The sequence below is a fragment of the Amphiprion ocellaris genome, chromosome 10, assembly GCF_022539595.1.
Source record: "Amphiprion ocellaris isolate individual 3 ecotype Okinawa chromosome 10, ASM2253959v1, whole genome shotgun sequence".
Classification (NCBI taxonomy): Eukaryota; Metazoa; Chordata; class Actinopteri; family Pomacentridae; genus Amphiprion; species Amphiprion ocellaris.
In genome coordinates this window covers 5,642,835-5,666,883 of record NC_072775.1, presented here as the reverse complement: position 1 = coordinate 5,666,883, position 24,049 = coordinate 5,642,835, and the positions used below count along the sequence as shown (strand labels likewise).

Below are 24,049 nucleotides of genomic sequence, written 5' to 3'. Positions count from 1 at the left end.
CCACTGCTGGTGATGGATGGATGGGTGGATGGATGAGGTCAGGAAAAGAATAATAAATACATAAATATACTTTACAACCCTTTTCCTGTCTCCACGCTGGATCAGAGGGATGCACAACGCGGGACTGGGCAGGGGAGAGAAAGAGAGAGAGAGAGAGAAGGGGGGGGAGAAGAGGATTTCCCTTGTAAAACTCAAGTGTGAGGCAAGGGGTAGGACGCCTCCTCCTCCTCCTCCTCCTCCTCCTCATCGTCGTCCTCCTCCTCCTCCTCCTCCTCCTCCTCCTCCTCCTCCTCAACCACACTGCCCCTACCGGTGATGTCAGGACGGGCAGGGGCTCCCTGATAAAAACCTTTGGACTCGGGAGAATGAGAGAGAGAGAGAGAGAGACAGAGAGAGAGAGAGAGAGAGAGAGAGAGAGAGAGAGAGAGAGAGAGAGAGAGGTGAATGGAGGAGGATAGCATATTACTACTACTGCATGGACCGATGCACAGGAGCAGCAACAGCAGCAGCTGCAAGTCTGAGGCGCACAGAGACGCACAACAAAAACCAATAAGAGGAGCGGACGCGCAACTCTGCATTTAGTGGACTAATATTTTTTCGTCCTCTCTCAGAAGTTATAGGACAGCTTCTGCTCAACAAGTAGGGTAGCTTTTTTAATTTTAGCTCTGACACTTTGCACTGCGCTTCATTTACATTTTTTAATTTTTATTTTTTTGCCTTTGGAGTTGGTACTCTGATTCACCTTGCAGTCATATTTGTTTGGATCAGGACGCACTAAATGTTGCCACAGTTGTCAGGTAAAAACATACAGGAGATCTTGTGCAAAGTCAGAATGGAGTGAAATCAGACTTTGAATGATTTATTAATTGAAATTTCAAAAAAAATTTGTCTTTGCATCCATTAATAAAATTCTCGTGTTTATGCTCAAAGTAACAGTCTAAATCCGTGCGTAAACGCTCGAAAAGTGTTTCTTTACCCCGTGGGCTCACCGAAAGGCTGGTAGAAGTAGTTTTTTTTCTACCTGTGGAGAGAAATAAAGTGTCAGAGATATTTTTGCAGACTGTAAACATGAATGGAAAGGAGGCAAAGCGTCGCCTCTGAATTTTCGCGCAAAGTGCAGTATAGAGACCCACTGCACATCCAAGAAAGGATTTAGGTGAACTTAGCCGGAGATTTATGTTTGCTGTAACTCTTCAAAAATTTTACTTTTTACCAAGAACCTCAATTTGCAGTAAGTGAGAACTTTGGATACGTTTTTTGTTTTTTTTTAATTTGACCTCTTTGGAATGCACTGATGGTTTATTGCCTATTTGATTAGGCTGTTTTCCTAATTTGTTTACTGAAATAAATTAATTTTAAATACCAAAAAAAGACAAACTAAACAGCAGTTTCTTTTTTTTGCTGGGGAAATATGCGCATATAAACCTAACACAAACACAGTCTGGTGTGCGAGATCTTGCTGCTGACCTGGAAAAAAAGACTAAAATCTTTTTTTTCCTCCTTTATTCTCAACAAATCCCCGCCAAATACCTTCCCTGACGTGAGAAAATGTTGTTGATCAGACTACTGGCCATCTTCCTCGTTCTCATCACTAACACGTGGCTGCTGAACCCGGTTCGCTCCGATGCACTCAGCCGGTACAAACGTGCCTTGGCTCGGCGGGCAGACAGTGAGCTCTCCAGGCTAGCAGGTGAACCCTGCACCGTCTCCGGCGCCTGGAGGTCCCGGCGGCAGCCCCGTTCCCTCTCCCCGTCCCAACATCGCCCTCCAGCGGCCCGTCCGAGGACGCACACGAGCCGGAGAGAGCTGTACACTGTCAAGAGCACTGCTGCCGTTTGTGCAGGAGGCTGCAGGTTCGACGCCGGGGCGCAGCGGGTCGCTCCGGCGGGGGAGGAGAAGTTCGGCTGGGGAAACACCGAGGATGTGACACCGGGAGCTGGGGATGGATACGTTACGTCGCCCGGACGGTTCAACGCGAAACGCTCCAGAGACCCAGATTATGTGCGTAAAGACGCCGCGCGGCAGACCGGGAAGTCGCTCCCTAAAGACGACGGACAGAGTGCCTCCTCCGTGGCGCGCACGGAGCCAAACTCCCGCTCCAGGTTCTCCCGCAGCCTCGATACGACGTCTCCTTACGACGACGACGACGACTCGGGCAACTCCACCTGGGAGAAAGTTTCATCATCTGACAGCTCCACAGATTCCAGGGGGCTCCAGGTCCTCCAGAGGCTGAAGCAGGGAGATGGAGACCCCCAGTCCTCCACGGTTGCCCCGGAGGAGGTGACGGAGGACTACTCCGGGGAGCTGGAGGATCCTCCGGGGAGCTCACCCGGAGGCAGCTGGGGGAGCCCCGTGCCGAGGGTGCCCCCTTCCTGGATGACCGCCCTGTACTTCAACGGGCGTCGGGAGCAGCTGAAGGTGAAGCTGGCAGCAGGAGTGGAGCTGCCGAGGGCCACGTTCAGCCTGGAGCTGTGGGTGAAGCCGGAGGGCGGGCAGAGCAACCCTGCGGTGATTGCAGGTGGGTGTAAACGGGCGATTCCTGCATCAGAAGCACTGATGAGTGTCAAATTAATTTCCTGCATGTCACATAAGTGTTCATCTTGAGATCTGGACCTGCAGTCTCATGTCCTCATGCTTAGACAGATTGTTTCCACTCATATTGCTCCAGTCTGGAGATGTGAAGTGATTTTTAGAGCATCAAACTCCAGACTTGTGTCTGTGCATTTGTATATTTACACCAAAATTATATCTCTTCCTGTAATTTCATCAGATTTCAGCCTCATTCCCTCTAAACCTGCCTGTTTACAGCTAAACTGCTCTGAAATTCTGACACATAATGGCTTGTGGTCTCCTGCAGCTTGTGTCCAGTAATCCTAACAACATTTGGGGTTTACCCTTTTCAACAACAGTCTCATGTGCTGTGTGAAATTCTTTTGTTAAATGGTTTCTAAGAAAAAGAAACTGGCCCCAGGAGACTGGTTTTCACACAACGGTCAACTGGGGTTTAGTCTGTTTAGTGCAGACGTGGTGACAGTGATGACTGAAATCCTAGTGATTAATAGGAATATTTGGACGATGAAACAATTAGATGATTAATCAGCTGACAGAAATTTGATATTGAATTACCCATTTGAGTCCAGCAGCACTAGAAACCACTCTCTGAATTGTCTCAGTTTATATTTGTAGTCCATATTGTTTGATTTGTATAAGATTGGCGGCTACAACTGATGGCACGGAGGTCACGTTGGAATATCAAATGCAAGATGGGTGCACTTCCAAGTATTGCTAGAGCCTGAAAGGGGCTCGACTGATGATATAGGCTTATATTATATCAGCTCATTGCAGATGTATTCAGATTTTTGTATGGTGAAAAATAATAAATTGTATTACAGAAAGAGGCTAGAGATCATTTAGAAAAGCTGTCATCATGTCAAAGTTTGTCCGTAACTTTTTTTTTGTGTGTGAAATGTGCACAAAATAATCTAAGGGATGATTATTATGACTGATTTATTAGGCTTTTTGGAAAAAAAAACAAACATTATCAACAAATTCCAGTACCACTGTTTTACCATTGAGTAAAAGTGCTGCTGAAGTAACAGCATCTTCATCTAAATATGCACTTATGAGCTCAAAAAATAAACAAACATTTCAGTGTGGCTACATAAGTTAATTCTAGGGATGTATGTCCGATACTGGTATAAAAATGTAATGTTGGTCAATATCGTTGTGGTTTCTTTGCCTATCATGAAAACCAATAAAATGATGCCTGGATTTGGCTGGCATTTACCGGATTCATAGAGGGAGGGAGAGAGGGAGAGTGTGAACTGTTGTTTGAGACAATTAAAAAAAGATAAATATGGCATTTTTTCCATAACTTAAGTTGAAGTAGCTTTTCTTATTTTGCACAGACCATGTTCACATTTGAAAGCCTTGTTGCATTTGAGAAGTATCCAATGGGGAATCACAACAAAATTAGGCATGATGTGTTAATTCCAGGAGATATGTGATGTTACCAAAAATTAGTTAAATAGCCCACATATATCGATATCGGTTGGTATCGCAATCGGAAATTGAGAGTTGGACAATACTGGCATATCGGTTATTGGCAAAAAGAGCCAATATCGGACATCCCTAGATGATACATCTGCTGCACGCATTGTGATGATTGTTTATTCGCTATAAAAGGAGGAGAATGGCATTCTTCTGCCACTTTGATTGAGGCTTATTTGTCAAGACATGCCAGCTTGTCATATTTTTGTGTCGCCCCTCTCCGAGTTTGTATAATTCTTCCTGTTTTTCCACTCACGAATCACAATGAATGGCGTTTTCCTGTAATTTAGGCCTAGTCGTTCACTAATATGCACATTTATCACAACCAAAAAAAATGGAAATGCAATCAAAATACCAAATTAAAGACACTAAATATCCCAACGTAATCATAAAAAAGGGCACCTTGGCCTAAATGCACACCCCTACTGCAAACCGGTGTCACCTCTTGACCTTGGCAATTTTTAGGGTCTGGTTACACCCTTGCTGACGACAATGATAATTATAATGACTATAATTGGATAATGACAGTGACAATGATGACGCAGTTATGATGAGTGTGGTCGGATAATGTTACTGACAGTGATAATGTGATTATAATGACAATGATAACTTCTGGTGCTGAGGGCTGGTATTGATAATGATAGGAATACTGGCTGGTCACAATGGCAGGATCCCTTAATGTTTATTGCTTCATTTTCAGCTCAGAAAAGACCTACTATCTTTAAAAACCAGAGCTATGTTCATCATATGACCATTAAACCTAGAGACAGGTGGTAAATCAGGTAACTTCAGTCGCAAAAGTGTCGTCACTAAACATTCCCAATAATTTCTAATGAGTTATCTCATGTCAAAAGCATTGTTTTTGTGGCATTTTTCATCGAAACAAACCAAATGGCATTTTCATTCAAAACACAGCCTCTACATCTACAAGCACGTGGTTACATAACCGTGAAAATTCCCAGGGTGTGTTTCATTGAACCTCGCGCCTCTGAGTTAGCTCGCCCGTGGCTTCCCATTGATACGGCGCGGTGGCTGCAGACACATTGATCCAATGAAACCTTCATTTTTGCCGGCTCCTCACATGAAGACAAACATCACTGTTTTTCCAACATCAAGAATGTTGCATTTGAAACGCTGCACACTTGACAGAACAACACATACATCAAACAAATTGAAGAGGATAAAAGCGCTATGGTGCAGCACCACAGCTGTCCAGATAGTGAGGGAGACCGCAAACTGTTACGTCCGCTCACATTTACTCTGATCAAAGATCCGACTCCATTACTCAACTCTTTTCCCCTCATTGCTTCCTTATGTGCAGGGCGGCATTTTGTGGCATGGGCCTTTCTCTTTGTAGTGTCCTAAAGGAATTTGACAAATACAGTGAAAAACAAACTCCTATTGTTTCTGCTAGACATGACATTGACATTGGTTTGACTTCTAATGGTTACTGATGATCTTATAAATCTATTTGTTTGTACATTTCACCCTTTATTGCTGTGATGCTGTATGTGTCACAGTCACAGAATGCTGTAAACAGTACAGTCCAGACTGGACTGCTGGACAAAACAATGTAATCATGATACTGTTTATACATTTTCATAAGTGCTGCATTGTTTTGCAATTCTTTATTGTAGTTATTTTGCTGGATTTTGGATTATAACATCATAATGTTTTCTGATCATAACGACCAGTACTTAATGGCTCAGCACTGTCAAATTCAAGAAAAGTGCATTGAGTGACCACTTCATGGTTTTCCTCATGAAAAATTCTAATGCATTCATGTGTTTTGTAAAAATAAGAGATTTGTTCAGGTTTGACAAAAATCTCAATGTCTTTATTTTATTGTTATATTGTACTGTAAAGCAATACAGTCTATGAGAATAAGAATAACACTCACAAAATTGATTATATTTAGATTCTATTACTTATTTTCCCAGAAATTCTGATAGTTACATCATTTAAAGAAGGGTTAAGTAGTTTCTTAGCATCATCACAATATTGTAACTTAAATAGACTTCTGCACCTCCTCTTGGATCCATTCTCAGGTTCTAAAAAATGTAGACTGTGACCACAGACTGTTTATAAAAGATAAATGTAGCCTCCGGATCTGAAACTGAAGCCAGTCTTCAACTATCCTAAACCTGCATTCTTTCTAACAACCAGCAGGGGGCGACTTACTTCGTTGCAAAAAGTAATTGCATAGAAGTCTATGAGAAAATGGACCTACTTTTTTCTTAGTCTTATTTCCTCAGTGAGCACTTTCCCTGTGAGTTTGTAGTCTCAATCGCAAGCCCCAAGACTTTCTGAAGACAGCATGATGTTTATTTTGCAAATTATGGTCCCATTTAAAGGAAAATAGACAATAAAGTGGAGTATGCTTTAGAACAGGGCTATCTTGGGATTGACAGATCACTACTTTTTTGCCAGTGTGCTCGATTTCTCTATTTGTTCTCAGTTAGATCCACCCATCGCTTATTCAGTCCAGGTTGAAAGGTTGAAAGGTTGTTCCTGTCTGCTCCTCTTCAGCCAACTACTCACATATTAGAAAATGGGGAAGAAACATTAAAGATGCCGTGAAAGAGTCGTATTTCAATCCCAAACTGTGAAATTTTCCAAAAAGTCTTGGTGCTCTAACCTAACCAAATAGTGAGTGTTTTCTAAATTTAAGTGTAAAAATAATGCTCCCACAAGGGACATGGAGAAGGTTCTGCTTCAGACTAAAGACACCCCCAACCCTCCAGCCATCTAACTTCATGGATATTAGAAAGTGAAAATGTTTCCCACCATGCCATTTTGTTACCTTATTGGGGGAAAATAAGCTCCTTTCAAAGTGTAGAACGCAATTTAGCTGTAAAAGAACATCATTTTCTCGAGACAGGGTTACATTCAAGGTCATGTTATGTTAATGTGAAGATTTCGGCTGGTTCTGCCGCCACCGAGTGGCCAAACAAATACAGCTTTAAAACATCAGCATCTCATTTAATTCAACAATAATCGTGTTAAACAGACAAGACCACAGTGAAGATGAATGGTAGCCTTGAACTAATATGTGGTGGTGCAAAATGCATCACAAAATAAAGACCACATTTGTCATGAACCTCATTGTTTTTCAAGCAAAATGTTGTCATCTGCCGTTGCATGAAACGCTGAAAAACAACACCCTTTTCCTGTTGTTACCATTAAATAATGTACCCACAGTGTAATGTAAACAGCAGATTTTCCAAGAAGAGACTTTGGTACATGTTTGGTAGTGCAGCGTGAAGGCAGATTGTCTCAAAAGTGCTTGACAGTTTGAATTGTTACACAAGCATTGACTGATACTGATGTGTTTGTGCAGTTACATTTGTCAGTACAGCAGGACTACATACAGCGTAACTGAAATCGATTGGCAAATCTATCACTTTCTTTAACTGAATTAAATGCTTAACCACAAAACTGGCTCACCTCCAAGGGGATATTTTGCTACAGCTGCCCACTTTACACACACATACACATGTAAGCGTATACACATACACACACACATACAGCACTGAGGAGGGTGAAGGGGTTCCCTGACCCTTTGCTGTCCCAGTGTTTGACATCTGGGGAGCAGATGTGGGTCTGTGTGTGTCTGTTGCAACAGCAGATGGAAACATCAGGGCCTTGCCTTGGCTTAGTGAAATACCTCCTTCCCCTTCGTCTCTGTTCATTCCCGGTGTCTTTGGCTCTGTTTATTCTCTCTATCTCCGTCTAACTCTCTGTCTGGGTCTCAGCCTCTATCTCCCTCCTGTAACCACAAGTGGATAATCACTTGCTTGTTTGTGTCTTTATTTCTTTATTTTCTTGACCTTTTGTAAACATGCTTTCCTAGAGGGAGAATATTCTTTTGTTTCTTCTCATTTTTACCACTAGTCTTGCTTCCAAATAATAAATGTTTGCTTTGTGTTCTTTGCTCTGTGCCCCAGGTGTATTCGACAACTGTTCCCATTCACTAAGTGAGAAGGGCTGGTCTGTGGGCATTCGCACTGTGGAACCTGCAGGCACCAAAGACGCACGTTTCTACTTGACGCTTCGCACAGACCGAGCTGTGAAATCCACCACCATCTACAGCCATCAGCGGTACAGAGCCAATGTCTGGACTCACCTGATGGCCACTTACAACGGCCACAACATGACCCTGTATGTCGATGGAGCCAAGGTGTGTGGTTTTGGTGCATGGATGAACTATGGTTCAGTTTGGTTATTTACTTCTGTCTTGCAATCGACTTCAGAATCCCTCAAAGACAATGATCATAATATGACAAAAACAAACCCAAGTTAAGTTCTACTCACTAACATTTTCATTTTTTTTTACCCAGATCAGTTTAATATCCATTTATTTCTCAGGTCAAGAATAGGCTTTCATGTGTGAGCTTTAGGTTTACAAGAATGAAACTATGGATGATATAACAGCGACTGATGTCATTATGAAAACTGAACAAAATCAACTTAGAGGCTAAGAATGAGAGCATGAATGAATCATTATGAAAATGTCCTTCAGCAAAGGATACACTGATCCTTGCTTTTCAAAAAGAAAGGAGATAATGCCGTCCTTGCTGCTCCTTGCAGCAACTACATTCAAAGCAATGCAGGATCCATGACAGACTTTTGTCAATAAAATCCACTGTTGCATGATTTTTTAGCCCAGTGCAACTGCAGTCAGAATCTCACTACAGTTGTATTTCCTATGTCCTCGTGAATTCCCCTTCATGTTTTTCTTGGGCTTAATGGTGTTTTCCAATACAAAACACACAGAATTCAACTTTTTTGACTAACTGACTGTAACCAAAGTCTGAAAAAAACTGTGCAATGCAGCTAAAGACTCATGAAAAACAAATCTGTTGACCTTGAATTTGGATTCATTTGTCATTTTCCAAGGTCAGTGCTGCTCCTTCTTCTCTTCACAATCAAGTTTTGTTCATCCCACCTGCAGAATAGTTTGTAGGACAGGGTGAGAAGCTTGCCCCTGGAACCTCCTTAGATTATCCATCCATTATCTATACACCGCTTAATCCACAGGGAGAACATGCAAACTCCATGTAGAAAGATCCCGGGAAGGCAGGGACGCGAACCAGGGATCTTCTATCTGCGAGGCGAAAGTGCTAACCACCAAGCCTCTGTGCAGCCCCCTCCTCCTCCTGAGATTATCCAGCCATCGATCCATTATCTATGCACCGCTTAATCCTCATTAGGGTCACGGGGGGGTGGAGTTTATCCCAACTGCCTTGGGGCGAAGGCAGGGGACACCCTGGACATGTCACCAGTCTATCAGAGGGCTACATATACAAACAATCACACTCACATTCACACCTACAGACAATGTAGAGTTCCCAATTAACCTCAGCATATTTTTGGACTGTGGGGGGAAGCCGGAGTACCCGGAGAAAACCTACACATGCACAGGGAGAACATGCAAACTCAATGGACAAGGACCCCAGGAAGGCCGGGATGCGAACCAGGGATCTTCTAGCTGCAAGGCGAAAGTGCTAACCACCAAGCCACTGTGCAGCCCCTCCTCCTCCTGAGATTATCCAGAATTTAATTACCGCAAACTAGATCTGTGTTCGAATTTATGCAAATGTGCAATAGTTGCTCCTCTCCCTTTTCAATAGGCCTTGCACCCCAGCTATGTGCTACATGGTCAGTTACAGTCCAAGTTGTTTTAATTGAAGTTTCATGGCATGAATCTGTGGAAGGGTGTCCACCCTGTAGTGCATGTTATGGTTTTTAGTTGAGGTTGTTAAATTTTTGCAGCTCCTCAGTCAGGGATACTGAAAACAGTTTTGCATCAGTTGCTGCAGCTCAAGCACACCAGCTCACCTTGTTAAAACACTGTAAAACTACCCCCTGCTACACAATGGTATGCTGCAATATTAGAATAATTCAGGTGACATGTTCAAATCGGAAAGCGATAGTAAAGAAAGCCTGGATGTCTGAATGCGTGTTTTTGAGATTGTCATCAGTCCACTACAGAAAAAAATAACTTATTTGTGCTCATTTTTTGGTTTACTTCGTTCATAGCTTCAGGTTGCTATTAGGTGAGGCAGTGAATGTAACAGGCCTTTCACTGGAGCAGGTGCCATTAGTTTTTTTCTTTTTGCTTCATTGTTTTTGTTGATTTTCCTGGGGTTCATATTTGTCTCTGTTTCATTAGTATTTTTAATAAATGCCATATTTTATTTACTTCTACCTACCTGCTTTTTTGACATTTATCTGCCTTTTATATAGAATGTTGGCAAGGCATTTAAGCCTTTTGGATGTTTTTTGGTTATGTGTAGATTATTGTAATGTCAGTCAATCAGAGCATTCGCGGAGCAGCATAAACATAATACATATCTTAACTTGTTGACAACCAGATGCAAAGCTTCTCAAAAATCGAATTATCGCAATACTACGATGCTGTAAAACCTGGGACGCTTTATGGTAATAAGTTCTTTTTAACAATAATCATGAGACCATTAATCTTTTTTTCTGCTCACAACATAATGAAATGAAGAGAAAGGAGTTCATGTTTCTTGTTTCCCTTCTTTATTCCTCTCAGGTGGGAGAAAGCAGTCTCCAGTCGGGGAATCTCTACAGTCCCTTCATGAAGACCTGCAGAACCCTTTTCCTCGGCAGTAATCAGTCTGACCAGGGACACAGCTTCAGGGGCCACATGGGAGGAGTGGTCTTGTGGGGATATGCCCGCTCCCATGAGGACTTGTTGAAACGGCCACTTCAAATTGACAAGAGCGAGCCGGTCCTGGCGATGTGGGCTGACTTCACGAATGTAACTGACTAGATTTCACTTCTACACTGTCAGTTGTTGAGCCATTTTAGACATGAGTTGTTTTACCTGTCATCAAATTCGGCAAAAAAATTTACATTTGGTAGATTTTATTTTGGTTTTCTGCTTGATGTTTGTATTGTTATATGCATTCTATTAGAATTGAATTGGAAGTAGTATTAAAGATATTTAAAGCAATGCCTCTGCTTGCTTTAAGGTGGAACAGCTATGGATGCCATATAAAGCTGGCCTCCATCCGACCATCATCACCACTCCTGTTCCTGAACAAGAACGTGTCTCTGCCTTCTTGCCACCACCCTGCGGCCTGACGCCCTGCGACAACACAGACATCATCTTCGGCTACAACGATCACTGGCAGCTCCGTACCACCAAGCGAGTTCGCTACCGGATTGTCAACCTCTCAAATGATGACGGCGGAAACCCTACTGTGACGAATGCACAGATCCAGCTCCAGCACCGGACTCTGACTGAAGCCTTCCGACCTTACAACATTACCCTGGATCTGAGTCTCTACACCGTCAGAAACTCCAGCCTCCGACAGAGGTTTATCCTCAGTAACTGTCGTATCGGTAAGATTGGGAACCGCCACTGTGACCCTGAGTGTGACCATCCAAGGACGGGCCACGATGGAGGGGACTGCCTCAGGCTGGGGCCCTGCTACAACTGGAAGAGGCAGGATGGGGTTTGTAACATGGAGTGCAACAGCATACACTATGACTATGATGATGGAGACTGCTGTGATCCGGAAATCACAGACGTCCTCAAGACCTGCTTCGACCCTGAATCTCCTGACAGGTGAGGTTAATGAATAAATGTCTTATCGTTTTCTCCATTACTGTTCTGAATTTCTCTTTCCTCTTCAGCAACGATGCAAGATTTTTGCACTAATTGATATCAACTGCTTCCGATGATGGATCGCTGCTGAGCTACCGTGAATGAAACCTCCCACTTTATGTGCATTTCTCACTTTTAAACGCTACCACTAAAGAGGTTAAATTGAGCTACTGGAGGATTTTTAATGTGAAACATTTAGGAGGTGTTGAGTTCAGTTTTACAGTGACCCAAGAAACTGTGAAGTAGAAGCAAATGGAAATGTTTAGTCAATAAAAACAGTTTTAGAAGAGTTGCTCTGAGCAACAGAGCAGTGAGTATGACATTACTGTGGTGCTGTGTTGATAGAAGCAATGATGTGGAATGTATTTTAATATGAATTGATCAATATAACAGCTGAGTCTGTATTCATCAGTTGGAGAAAAAATTCTAGGAAGGTAGTAGCAGAGACATCTAAAAGTCTATAAAGGGTACATTGTTGCAGAGACACAGTAGAGAGAGAACCACCAGGATTAGGCTTTAAGTCGGGAAGGACAAAATATTTTTCCAGAGAAGAATTCTTTGGGCATAAATGGGCTCTACAAAGAATCTACATCAGCATACTGCAGTGCTTCAGCAGAGCTGTGCAATGAACAGCTCAACATGCTACATGTACAAATTGGTACTCTCACTTTCCCCAGTGGTTTTAGAGAGAGCTCTGTGAAGTGGGGATGATGGGTTAAGAGGCCAAAGTACACACTTATTTTTACTAAACAACTTGAGCGGCAGCCCACTGCCTACCATTTGGTCTGACAGACAGGCTCATGCAGAGTTCCAAATAGCTTGCATGAAGTCTCGCCATGAGGCCGTCGGCCCAGGTTCTTAAAGACTTGATGCTTTGTCCAAATTGTGACCACAAGCATTACACTGCACCACTGGGAAACAGAACATGGGAGCTGAAGTTGTTTTTTGAACTGACAGAGTTTGCATTTGATGGCTGGAGTTGACAGAGTGTGACAGCTTAACAGAGGAATGAATTAATGTTTTCTTACTGCGGTAAAAAATAGATTTTTTTTTAGCCATTTTCATTTTGGTGGACTTCTCTTTACAAATATAGAGGCTAGATAACTAAAGCAACGTTTCCACCTCCATATCATGTAGAGACTTAATTGTTATATTAATAATGCTGTTCTTAAGAATAAACTACATATTTATGTAAAACATATGGAAAAATTACAGAGGCAATGCTGCAACCAGAAATTTCCAAATACCACAGAGATATCTGCAAAATATTTAAATCTTTCTGATTTGTCAAATTTTACTTTTTCAAAAACTGCTAAATCAATTTTATCTATGTTTTCCCCAACACAACAATCTAAATGTTGTTTTAAAGCATTCAAAATCACACTGCTAGGAATATATTTCACTGTAAAAATTATTACTGATACAAGTATAAGTTCAGTCATTCCATAAAATAACCACTGTAGGTTTGGTCTTTTATGTAGTAGAATATAACCCAAATTTCCACAAAAAACCTCACTGTCCTCAGTGGTAACAGATGCCCTGTTAGTACTTCTTTAATGTAAACCTTTGTGCTAAATATTTCCTGTTCACATCATCACATTTGACTTTCTGCTGAGATTTTGTGTCCCAGCACGCTGTCAAAGACGTTTCCAATGGTCTTTAGACTCTGCTGAGGTTTCCTGGTGTCTCTGATCCTGTTTGTGATATTCATGGACAGGATTTCAATACACAGCGGGAGAGAGGAGGTTGTCTGGTTTTGGAACCTTCGAGTTGTGGCTCTGCTTTTTGCAGATGACGTAGTTCTGTTAGGTTCATCAGACCATGAACTTCAACGCATACTGGGAAGGTTTGCAGCCACATGTGAAGTAACCAGGACAAGAGTCTGCACTTTTAAGTCTGAGGCCATGATGGAAAAGAGTGGATTGCTCTTGCTGGGCCGGGGTGAGTTACTGCCCCAAGCAAAGAAGTTTAAGTGCCTTGGGTGTGAGATGGACAGATGACTTGGTTCTAAATCAGCAGTAATGCAGGTGCTGTAACAGACCATTGTGGTAAAGAAGAGGGCACTGAAGCAGAAGGCAATGTGCTCGATTTACCACTCGATCTACATTCCAACTCTCATCTATGGTCATGAACTGTTGGTAGTGACCAACAGAACAAGATCACAGATACAAGTTGCTGAAATGAGTTAAGGTATAGATAGATACAGATATAGGCATAAAGAAAAGGTTAGGAATTTGGACAACCAGAGGGAGCTAGAGCAGAGTAGCTGCTCCTGCTGAGGTGGTTCAGGCATCTGATTAGGATGCTTCCATTGCACCTTCCTTTGGAGGTTTTCCAGTCATGTCCTATTGGAAGGACACCCCTTGGTAGACCCAGAAGTTGTTGGAGGGACTATACATCTCCTCTGGTCTTTGATTCTCCAAGAAGACGTAGAAATCTTGCTCGGGAGAGTGACATAGAGAATATGTGAGCATAGTGAAAGGTTTATTTTGTAGGAGGAAAATGCCTTGTGTTGACTGAATAAAATATCAAATGCTTCGTGAGTCCAAATAACCTGTACCCACAAGCTTTATAAATTATGTATTTTTTTCTCATTCTTTAAGTTTTGAAGATCTTTGATCTACTTAAGGAATGAAGCGAGTGTGTTCTCCTGTCTCTTTGCATGTAGTTTAACTTGTTTGCTGTTTACTAAAATGGAATCTTATTGATCTTTTCGTTATGGCCGATCAGATCTGGCCCCAGACTGGGATTAGTTCTTGGTTATAATCCCTATGTCCAAATTAGTGACTGTAATGTGAATTTGAACAAGCAGAAAAACTGTTTTGCTATCTTGTTGCAGTACAGTGGAGCAACCATACCGATTTGACAGCATTTTCCAGTAATGTCTGGGTAGCTTAGCTGTAGTCAAAATTATATAAAATTTCCACTAGCAACTTCTCTTTTACACTAAGTAGCATGGTCACTTTACCAAACCCTGCATTGCTGCATGAAGCTGTAATAGGGACTTGAATCATCTCTAATTCCCAGCATTTGTAATCCCTAAAAGATGTTTCTTCTTTGTGCTCAGGTGGTATCAGTAGCTTTGCTTTTGAGTAGAACACCAGCTGGAAGTCTTTAGTAACCTGGAGAATCTTGACTTTCTCTACCTGAAGCACTAGGTGCTCTTGAGCAAGCAACAGTGTTGCAGTGACCAGCAGAGGAAGACAAGTTTAACTGGACAGCGCCCAATGGCCAACAGATGGAGACTGTGGCTGTACTGTGCAGCTCCCAGGTGTGAATTTGTGCAGCTGTACGAATGTGAAACAGGCTGTTGCTGGAAAAGAACACAGTGCTTGGTTTACTTTCCCTGGAAGACGCAGGTTAATGCTACGTAGAAGTGAAAAAAAAGTATGTGTGTGGTCTCATTGCTTGACCATATGCAGGAAGTCCTTCAGGTGTGTCATAAGTAAATGTTAATTTATGTTGTCCTGTCATAAGCTTGGTGGGATAGACACAGGGAGACAGACAGGAAAAAATGTGGCTGGTAGTTGTTATGGTCAGATGTTCCCTATCTCAGCCTGAGCTCTCCACCCTGCAGAGAGAGTTCTCTACCCTGCAGAGAGGAGATGGACACTAATGAAAAAAGTTGGATGGCAGACAGCACTCTGCTCTGTTGTTTTGCACAAATACACTGTTATTCAGGGGTCTGTTCCTTGGCTTCAGTTACATAAATTGCTCTTTGATTTATTCGAGATTTAATCTGATGGTTATTGCAAAGAATATTCCACAGACAAAATGAAAAAAGTGTCCACTCCACTTAACTTTGGGTAATAACTGGAATCTGTTATCATTTGATATATGACTAAGAATTGGAGAGATCAGTATAAGTTGTTGACTTTGATGTGAACATGCTTTTATAAAGCACGGCTCTGGATTTGATCTGCTTTTGTGCTCATTTTTATTTATTTCTTTTGCATGAGACTTACATAAATAAAGACTTCTGCTGTTCAGATATTGAAAACAAAAGTCACAGCATGTGTCTACTTCAGTGCAGAGATGTAACTCCTGACTGAATCTTGCCAGAGTTCCTGTCTATAAGCTCCTGACCCTCCACTAAAAACAACATGAACAGTCAATACACAGGAGATTTTAGTGTCGTAAAAACTGGGCCCAGCGGACTAACAGTAGTGTAGGTCTTCTGGAAAGGTCCTGACCTCGGCATGTTGAAAATGCTTGTGTGTGTGTGTGAGTGCTTTGACATGCCGGCATGCATGTGTGCATCTGCGTACCTGGATCCCAACTCGCAGCGTTCTCAGGAAGAGAGAGAATTAATGTGAGGATGACATTTCGCTGGCATTTGTGGAGCACTGAAGCATTTTTATGTTTGGGATCTGGGTTTTTGATATTCCCCCTTCCCCCGTCTCTCCCAGCTCTTGGCCAGGTATCCAGATTGTGGGACCCTATATGTGTGCAGCTGCTGCTGCTGCTGGCCAGTATGGGGCCAGAGGTTTCTGAAGCCAGCTGCTGTCACGACACAAATTTGTTGTTGAGAGCCAGTTCTCGAGCAATGGCCAGGTACACTGCAGATTCTGGCATCACGATAAAGAAAAGGGAGCGGGAAGGGGGAAGATGGAGAGGGAGAGAGAAAGGCAAGTGTGGAGAGGGAGTGATGGGGTGCAGGGGGACATCATGTCCATTTATCCTCAGACACATGTCCAGGATTTGCTAACAGTTTTTGGTTAGTAAATCCTGGACAGTACACTTGTGTGCAAAGAGCTCCAGGCAACTCCCTGAAAGAACTATTCCGTTCCAGCCTTGTTTGATGCTTAATGCAGCATGTGCATGCAAATCTCATGCATGATGTTGTTATTTTAGATCAAGTTTTATTGTGTTCATGTTTTATTCACCAATAAAAGCTTAGCAGCAATGTTTCCCAGAACAGTCAACGTAGATCTACATCTGAATGAAGCTGATTTAAATCTGTCTCACAATGATCTACTGATGTTGCCAACCTTATGCCTGCCTTATGCATTCTGTACTTTTGAACATGTGCCACGGCATACTTACCCATTTGCTAAGCCCTTACTTTCTATTGCTTCACCAGTCAAGCCTTCCATTCCTGCACAGCACTAGGCCTATGCAGTTTGCAAGGATCCTCGTGGCAAATTTATACAACTTCTTAGTGGTTTTTGAATCAGTGGTTGCTTGATTTTCAGCAGTGGTAGACAAAAGCAGCTTCTTCATGACTGGTGATTTTGCCGTCTGAAAAGATCTCTTACTAACTTAAACATTTAAGAGGGTTTTAAAAAAAGACTCTCCAGTTACTGAGTGTTGCTCTTACTAATAACTGCACATAAAGGTTGATGAACCTGCCTGTCACTTAAAGCATCCATGCCCTCAATTATGCCTAATTGTAAGCCTTAATACAATTTAACTGGGTAAAAAATATAAAAATTCACTACCTGTGCAGTTGTCATGAATGAGGAAATTAGCTATTGAGATCAAAACTGATTTTATACCAGGCTGAAAACATTTTTATTTCTGCTTTTATTTCTGCACACTTTAACGTGGCAGTTGTGTTGATTGACTCGCTTTTGCAGACAGCCTGAAGTGGCCATTTGAGGAACTGTTCAATGGGCTGTTCAAATAGTCAGCGCAGCCTAGGTACTGAACCAGCAGATGCATGCCTCTCCAAACGTGAAACATTCTTGTTGCATGCAAATACATCTACTTGTGGTTTGTTGTGGGTGACTGGTTCTCAGTTGGTCCTAGTATGCTCCAGCACCAATGTGCTCCAAAGCAATTAAACTGACTTCTGTGAGTGCTGGTATCTGCTCTTAGCACTGCAGCCATCGAAACCTGAACAAGTGTTTTGGTTGTAGATGATTTGTATTTTCTTTTTTTCAACATGTAACATTGTTCAAAAAACATTAGTGGGTTCAAAGTAACTGGCTTGTCAACAATAATATTGAAAATGGATGCGTGTCCACGGTTTTACATCGTGACGCTGCTAGTGCTGATGCTGCTGTTGATTCACACAGTGTTCTTCTTGCCTGCAAACTTGGTTAATTCATAACCAGGGTTTTCACTTCAGTCATGTAGAGCCATTTATTTTTTGCCAGGTTGGCTGTAGTCTTATATTGAGGCATCCTCTGAGTCTTAGAAGTCGAAGAGCCAACTCTTTAGTGGTCAACTTTCTGTCACTTGTAATTGCACAGCGTCGGGTGATGGATACTGCACACAGCCTCGGCTGAACTCAGCTTCAGTAATGTAGTGAGAGCAGGGTTTCCCTGAAGCATTTTAAATCTTAAACCTTATTTAGTCAGGCAATGTGCCTGAGAAAACATCTTCTTATTTACAGTACAACACATGCACTGGGGGAGGGATCGCATTAGGGGGAGGATTACCCGCATGTGGGGCTCTTGGCTGCTGAGCAACACCTCTGGACCAATTTAGAGGTGAAGTGCCTCATTTATTGATACATTCAGAGTGGTGTATGGGACGATGGGGATTAGTGCCTTCTTTTTTCATCCATCCAGATTTTTCCAAGCTGAAAGCCGACGTCTTACGGCCACAAGCTCACCTGTCTATCCCCCAGGCCGTTGGAACAGTGTAGGCAGCACTGAGCCAAACCCGAATTGCATTTGTAATGAGCAATTGCATAAACAATATGTCTGTGCTTTCAAACCTTTTAACATTTAAGCATGATTAAGTAATATTAATAAACATAGCTCCACAGCTGAGCTTGATCAAACTCAACCTTAACTTCTTGACTGAGGTAAATATTAAATTGTCTCAGTAATTTTAACAAAGTTAATGCCACAGCTGAAATTGATGAATCACATAAAAGCTTAACTCCCTGCTCAAGAAATACAACATGAAACAATAATCCATTACGTTATGATAATCAAAAAACACTTAAATCCAAAGCGTTGCCTGTATGAGATGAAAGAAAACAAGACTTCACCAACAATGTTATGCATGATTCATACATTTACAAGAATGCATTTTTAGAAATATGAAGTAATCTGACCTAATGCTGTACTTACACACAGGTGGGAGAAGCATACACAAAGATGCACAGTCCCACACAGCCAGATTTTTGTTTTATTTTTTTTCTCAAGCACTTGTGACGCCACAGAAAACCGTAGGAGACTCAGCTAAAAGCCTAAACTGTCTGGCTCGCAGGCGTTGAACAGTTGGTGAGACCCCACTGCACAGCTCTGAGACCCAGTAGGGCCTAATGGTGATAGGTGCAAAAGGTTTCCAGCTATGAAAGCAAAGGAGAAAAATGACATGTGACATCACCACAGCCGAGGAAAAACAAACTCGGCTTCACACATCAAAGTGCCTCTGGGGTAATTTATCACAGGCAGAGAGGGAACGATGTGGGAATGGTGAGCTGTGGGGGCGCAGTGGTTTGAAGTACCCTGACCAATTCAAACAATTATGATTTGAAGTTTTCAGGGCAGAAATGGATGTTGATGGATTGAAGCAAACTGTTGTATGCTGAAGAGATGCCCTGCACTGAGCAACAAAAGTTCCTAAACCTACTCTAACAAGACTAATTTGCTAATTATATACTTCAAGCAGAAAGGATTAGGGGTAGACAGATCTTGGCCTGGCCGATTATTGGATCCAATATTCATAATTTTTCAGATTTAAAGACAGATAATAAAATCAATTAATTTGTCTGTAGTTACACTGTGATCTTGAGCAAGGTCCTGCCCACTGCATTACCTGAATGGTTTTATGTCATGAGTAATAGCCTATCAACACGGAAGAATAAAAGCTCCTTTTAATTAAATATACATACAACATAAACAAAGGCATTTTAATGAGGTTTTGTGTTGGAGTATGGGATATTCTGAATTTAGGCACAAAGAATTTTCTTTTTACTGAAAACATATTGGTCCTAAATACTGATTATAAGTCTCCTTGAATTGTCACCATTGGTGTCGGTTAGGGCTGCAACTAACGATTATTTTAATAATCGATTAATCGGCTGATTATTTTTTTCGATGAATCAGATAAAAAAAACAACACATTTTTAATTTCTGCTGCTTTATTCAGAAAGAGAAGATTTGGACTGACAGAGCAAATAAGATCATTGTAGCGAAGCCTTCGTCTTCAACCGTCGACACAGGCCTCATGTCAGTGACCATCATGTTGACGATGCTCTCAGTCAGGACAGATGCTTGCTGTGGTGGACATGATGTTTTGCTCATCATGAAGCCTGTCATTGTTTGCTGTTCATGAAATGAGAAAGATAGTATGAGTATGTATTACAGCACAATTTACAACAACTCAGTAATTATCTTGTTTTATTTGCAGTATTAGGCTAAGGCATGTAAGTAGTCCAAAGAACAAAACACAAAGGACACGCACACACACACACACACACACACACACACACACACACACACACACACACACACACACACACACACACACACACACACACACACACGTATAGATAGATAGATAGATAGATAGATAGATAGATAGATAGATAGATAGATAGATAGATAGATAGATAGAACAAGCACCATAAAAAAAATACTAAATAAGTTACTTTAACTCCGGTCTAAATGCAGTTCATCCTGCCTCACTCCAACACAGACCAGTGTCTTCACTCAGACTTTGTGAGAAAATTAAAACTTGAGGCTTAATCTTTAAATTACTATCACCATTGTGGGCATGTTACGTTTATTTATAAATCATATTCAAACCCTGCTTAAGCTGATTAAAGTGAAATAAAAAGTTTCACGCGCGTGCACACACACACGTGTCCTGTCACTGTCATTAATCAGCTAACAAACAAACGCTAGCATCAGGAGAGCTACCAGAGAGACTAACGTTACGTTTCCTCACTGTAAAACAGAACAAACGTAGGATAATGTAGTGACTTACCTGCTGTTGAGCTCCTTCATCCTCATCGGCGACTCCAACGTGTTTCCGTTTCAGGTGCTGCATCATCATCGTGGTGCTCCCGTACATCATATCACTTTTGTAAAGCTTGCATGTTACGCGTGTTTTTTGTTTTGTGAAGCGTGAAATGCTGCCACACTTTTGAGGATTTCGGTCTGACTGTTTTCTCCGTGTCGGTCATGTTTGGTTGAAATTACTCTGAATTTACTTTTGCTTTGCCGCCACCTCGCTCTGTTCAACTCGCTCTACAGGTGGAGTTATTTAAAAAAACTTTATTTCAGTCAGCCAGCATTGACAAAGCTCTGCAGGTGAAGTAGACGCTCCGCGACATGGAGAGTGACGCACGAATCGCACGACACAACGAATCGATAATGAAATTCGTTGCCAACACTTTTAATAAACGATTATTATCGATTTTATCGATTCGTTGTTGCAGCCCTAGTGTCGGTATTTTAAAAAAAACATATGGGTTAACCACTGGCAATGATCAACTGCAGTTCCTTCAATGACCACTTGAAGCTGGCTCCCCTCTTGTTCCAGGTCTGTGCTTATATTTGAATTAGTCTGAAATTACGTGGAGTCCAGCAGCCGGAGCCACCACACTGAGCTTCAAAACCACTGTTTTGGATATCTGTAGATGGTATCAGGGTTTTTCTATTTTATTTACAATTAATGGTTTCTCCTTGCTAGTTAGCCAGGTTAATGCTAGTTTATGTGTAATGCTGTTATATTGAAATATAGCAGGCTATTTTAACATTATTAAACTTATAGTACAAATAAATTAAATCTGAGATCTGGGCCAAACTTTAAATAAATTCTATATACCTGCTACTAAAAGTTGTAAGAGGCCCAACAACCAAGGAGCAGCCACTCCAATGAAGAACACTAATTAAGCAATATAAGTGAAAACACCTGTGTAGGTGGGCCATAGCTGTGTGAGGCGTTTAATTTGATATTGTAGTCACACTTATTTTTGTCTGAGGATAAGCTAACTGCTTTGACTTGAGTGTACTGACTTACTAATAATACTTTCTTTCTTTCACTTTTTAATTTTTCTTCTTTCAGATCCACTTACTTTCATGGATGCTCATGGCATACATGATTTGCACACTGCATTACCATTCAGCTGTTAAGTCGATGAAATCTGGGTTTATATACTACATAATTTTCCATGTTTCTCTTTTTTCTGTTTCTGCAGGGCTTATATGAGTGTGAAAGAGCTAAAAGAGGAACTTCAACTGAGTGGCACAGACACACTCAATGTTTTCTTTGCCAGCAACTCAGTGCGTGAAGAACTGGCAGGAGCTGCAACCTGGCCATGGGCAAAGGAGGCTCTCACACACCAAGGTGAGCTGATTCACACTCAAGATATATTGCGTATATTATTTGTCTATGTTTCTCTTTCCTATCTTTTACAGTCCTGATACAATTTCTCCAGTTTTCTTTCTTTCTCTTATTCTCCTCAGTTTTTAATTTTGCAGTTTTTACTTCCACTTTACTCGGTATCTGTTTTCCTTTTTAGCTATCGTCTCATCTTTTTCTTTACCCCTATCCTTCGTTGTCTGCTTTAACCGTATCCAAATGATGAGGAGAGCAACTGATGCTGGCGAAGATTTTCCCAGCACATTGCCTCTTTGCTCCTTCAATCATTAGGCCCCTTTCCACTGGAAAATGATAATTAACCCAACAACAACCAAACAAACAACCAGCATTGTGGGCATTGTACCAATGTTGCCACCCACCCATGCCCACTTGCAATCAGTTCTGTACTTATTCATGTTCTTTTATACTTTATGTACAAATTAGTAAGTGGACATAAAAGAAGGAGACATATGGAGTAGATATATCTCTAGAGGAAGCATCTATCTTTTAAAGAAAAGGTTTTCCTGTTATAGTGTGCATGCTTAAAATGTGTGAAATGCTGTTACTTAAGAGGCCCTGTGTTTTTCACAATGAGATGGATAGCTTAATTAAATTGTGGGAAAAGTAATTCACAATGGTTCTTTGCTATGCATAATTGCTTGTACCTCATGAGGCTGTGTGTTTGTGTGTCATCATGGCAAAATTTGGTCCTAAAGATACCTACTGTAGTAGGAACTACCACAAAGGCTGTTTGGAATACTTTGACGGGTCTGGATGTCTTCTGACAGATTTTCTCAACACAGTAGCATCAGACTGTGCAAAATACAGTCATAAGCCTTTACAGGTGTGTAGTTGAGATCAAATTTATGTTTGAATTAAAAGATGGATGTGGTCGAACCAGTGACTCATGGGTCAGAATGTCGGTTGCAATTCTTAAAATTAAGGAGAGGAAAACTGATTGGTTAAGTTTTGTTGCAACAGCATCAAGTTGACATTAGTCCAAGCAAGACATTTTGAAGACCAAACATTAGCAGTGATTGCTCTTTACTCTCTACATCTCAACATATTTAAAGATCTGGTTAGACAGAAGGTCCATAGCATTAATTCTGATCTTGATTTGGCAATTATCAGCATTATTCTGTGCCAGCATCAGAGACTGTACAAAATGGGTGGATGTAGTAACTGGGACATTACCCAGTTTGTTGAAGCCTTGAGTTTGCAATTTGGCCGCTGCCATGTTGGTCTCTTTAAAGTGGACATAACAAGGGAGGAGTGGATCATTTTAAGAATTTTAAAACATACCCTGCTTTATTGTCTGTTTTCCTCTAAATGGGACCATAATTTAGAAAATGAAGATCATGCCTTGTTCCAAAAGTCTTGAACCGAGGGACTGTCACCATAAATTCATTAGGAAACTGAAGTAACAGATCAAAGGAGAATTAATGTCATTTTCTCATAGACTTCTATCCAATCTGATTTATTATTACAACCAGATGAGTCACCCCCTGCTGGCTGAAGAATGCGGGTTTAAAGCACTTCCGCACTGGCCTCACTTTTCAGTCCATCTTTTATATACATTATACTGCCAGCACAGACATTAAGCCTTTGAACATTCTTTTTACATAGTAGTATCGGTATCTATACCTCAAAATATCTCCTTACTTACTTACTACCAGGTCAGTATCGATAAAGTGAATACTGAGCATGTCAAAGAGAGAATGCGTCCAATAATGGAAGTCTGATTACAAAACACAAGTTAGTGATGAAAAAAATGAATGAAGTGGCTGTTAATAAATTTGGACTAATAGCTGCCATTACTCATTATTAATCATACTTATTCACATAATTACATTTTTTGGCTGTTGATCAGAATAAGTACACAATTATATGTTTTCATTTTAATATCACTTTCAGCTCTGGTAACTTCTGCGGGACATTTGTTATTCAGAAATTGAGAAATCTGAAACAGAACTTGTTGATTCAATAAAAATAACTGTTGCCCTTTAGGCAAAACGCTGCTCAAGTTTGATGTCCACCACACAATCAAATTGGCTGACACAAATAATTTCATCTGTCTCCCAAAGA

General features: G+C 41.3%; 1 protein-coding gene across 1 annotated transcript in view; it reads left to right on the top strand.

Moving 5' to 3' along the window:
- The first annotated feature begins 431 nt into the window (after positions 1-431).
- The window catches only part of pappa2 (pappalysin 2), an 83,581-nt gene continuing 59,963 nt past the window's right edge, over positions 432-24,049 (top strand). Inside the window, exons 1-5 of the mRNA XM_023261626.3 lie at positions 432-2,518; positions 7,998-8,230; positions 10,613-10,840; positions 11,055-11,653; positions 21,801-21,949. Of these exons, the coding sequence (XP_023117394.2) occupies positions 1,549-2,518; positions 7,998-8,230; positions 10,613-10,840; positions 11,055-11,653; positions 21,801-21,949 (2,179 nt within the window). The 5' untranslated portion in view covers positions 432-1,548. The remainder of the gene's footprint in view (positions 2,519-7,997; positions 8,231-10,612; positions 10,841-11,054; positions 11,654-21,800; positions 21,950-24,049) is intronic.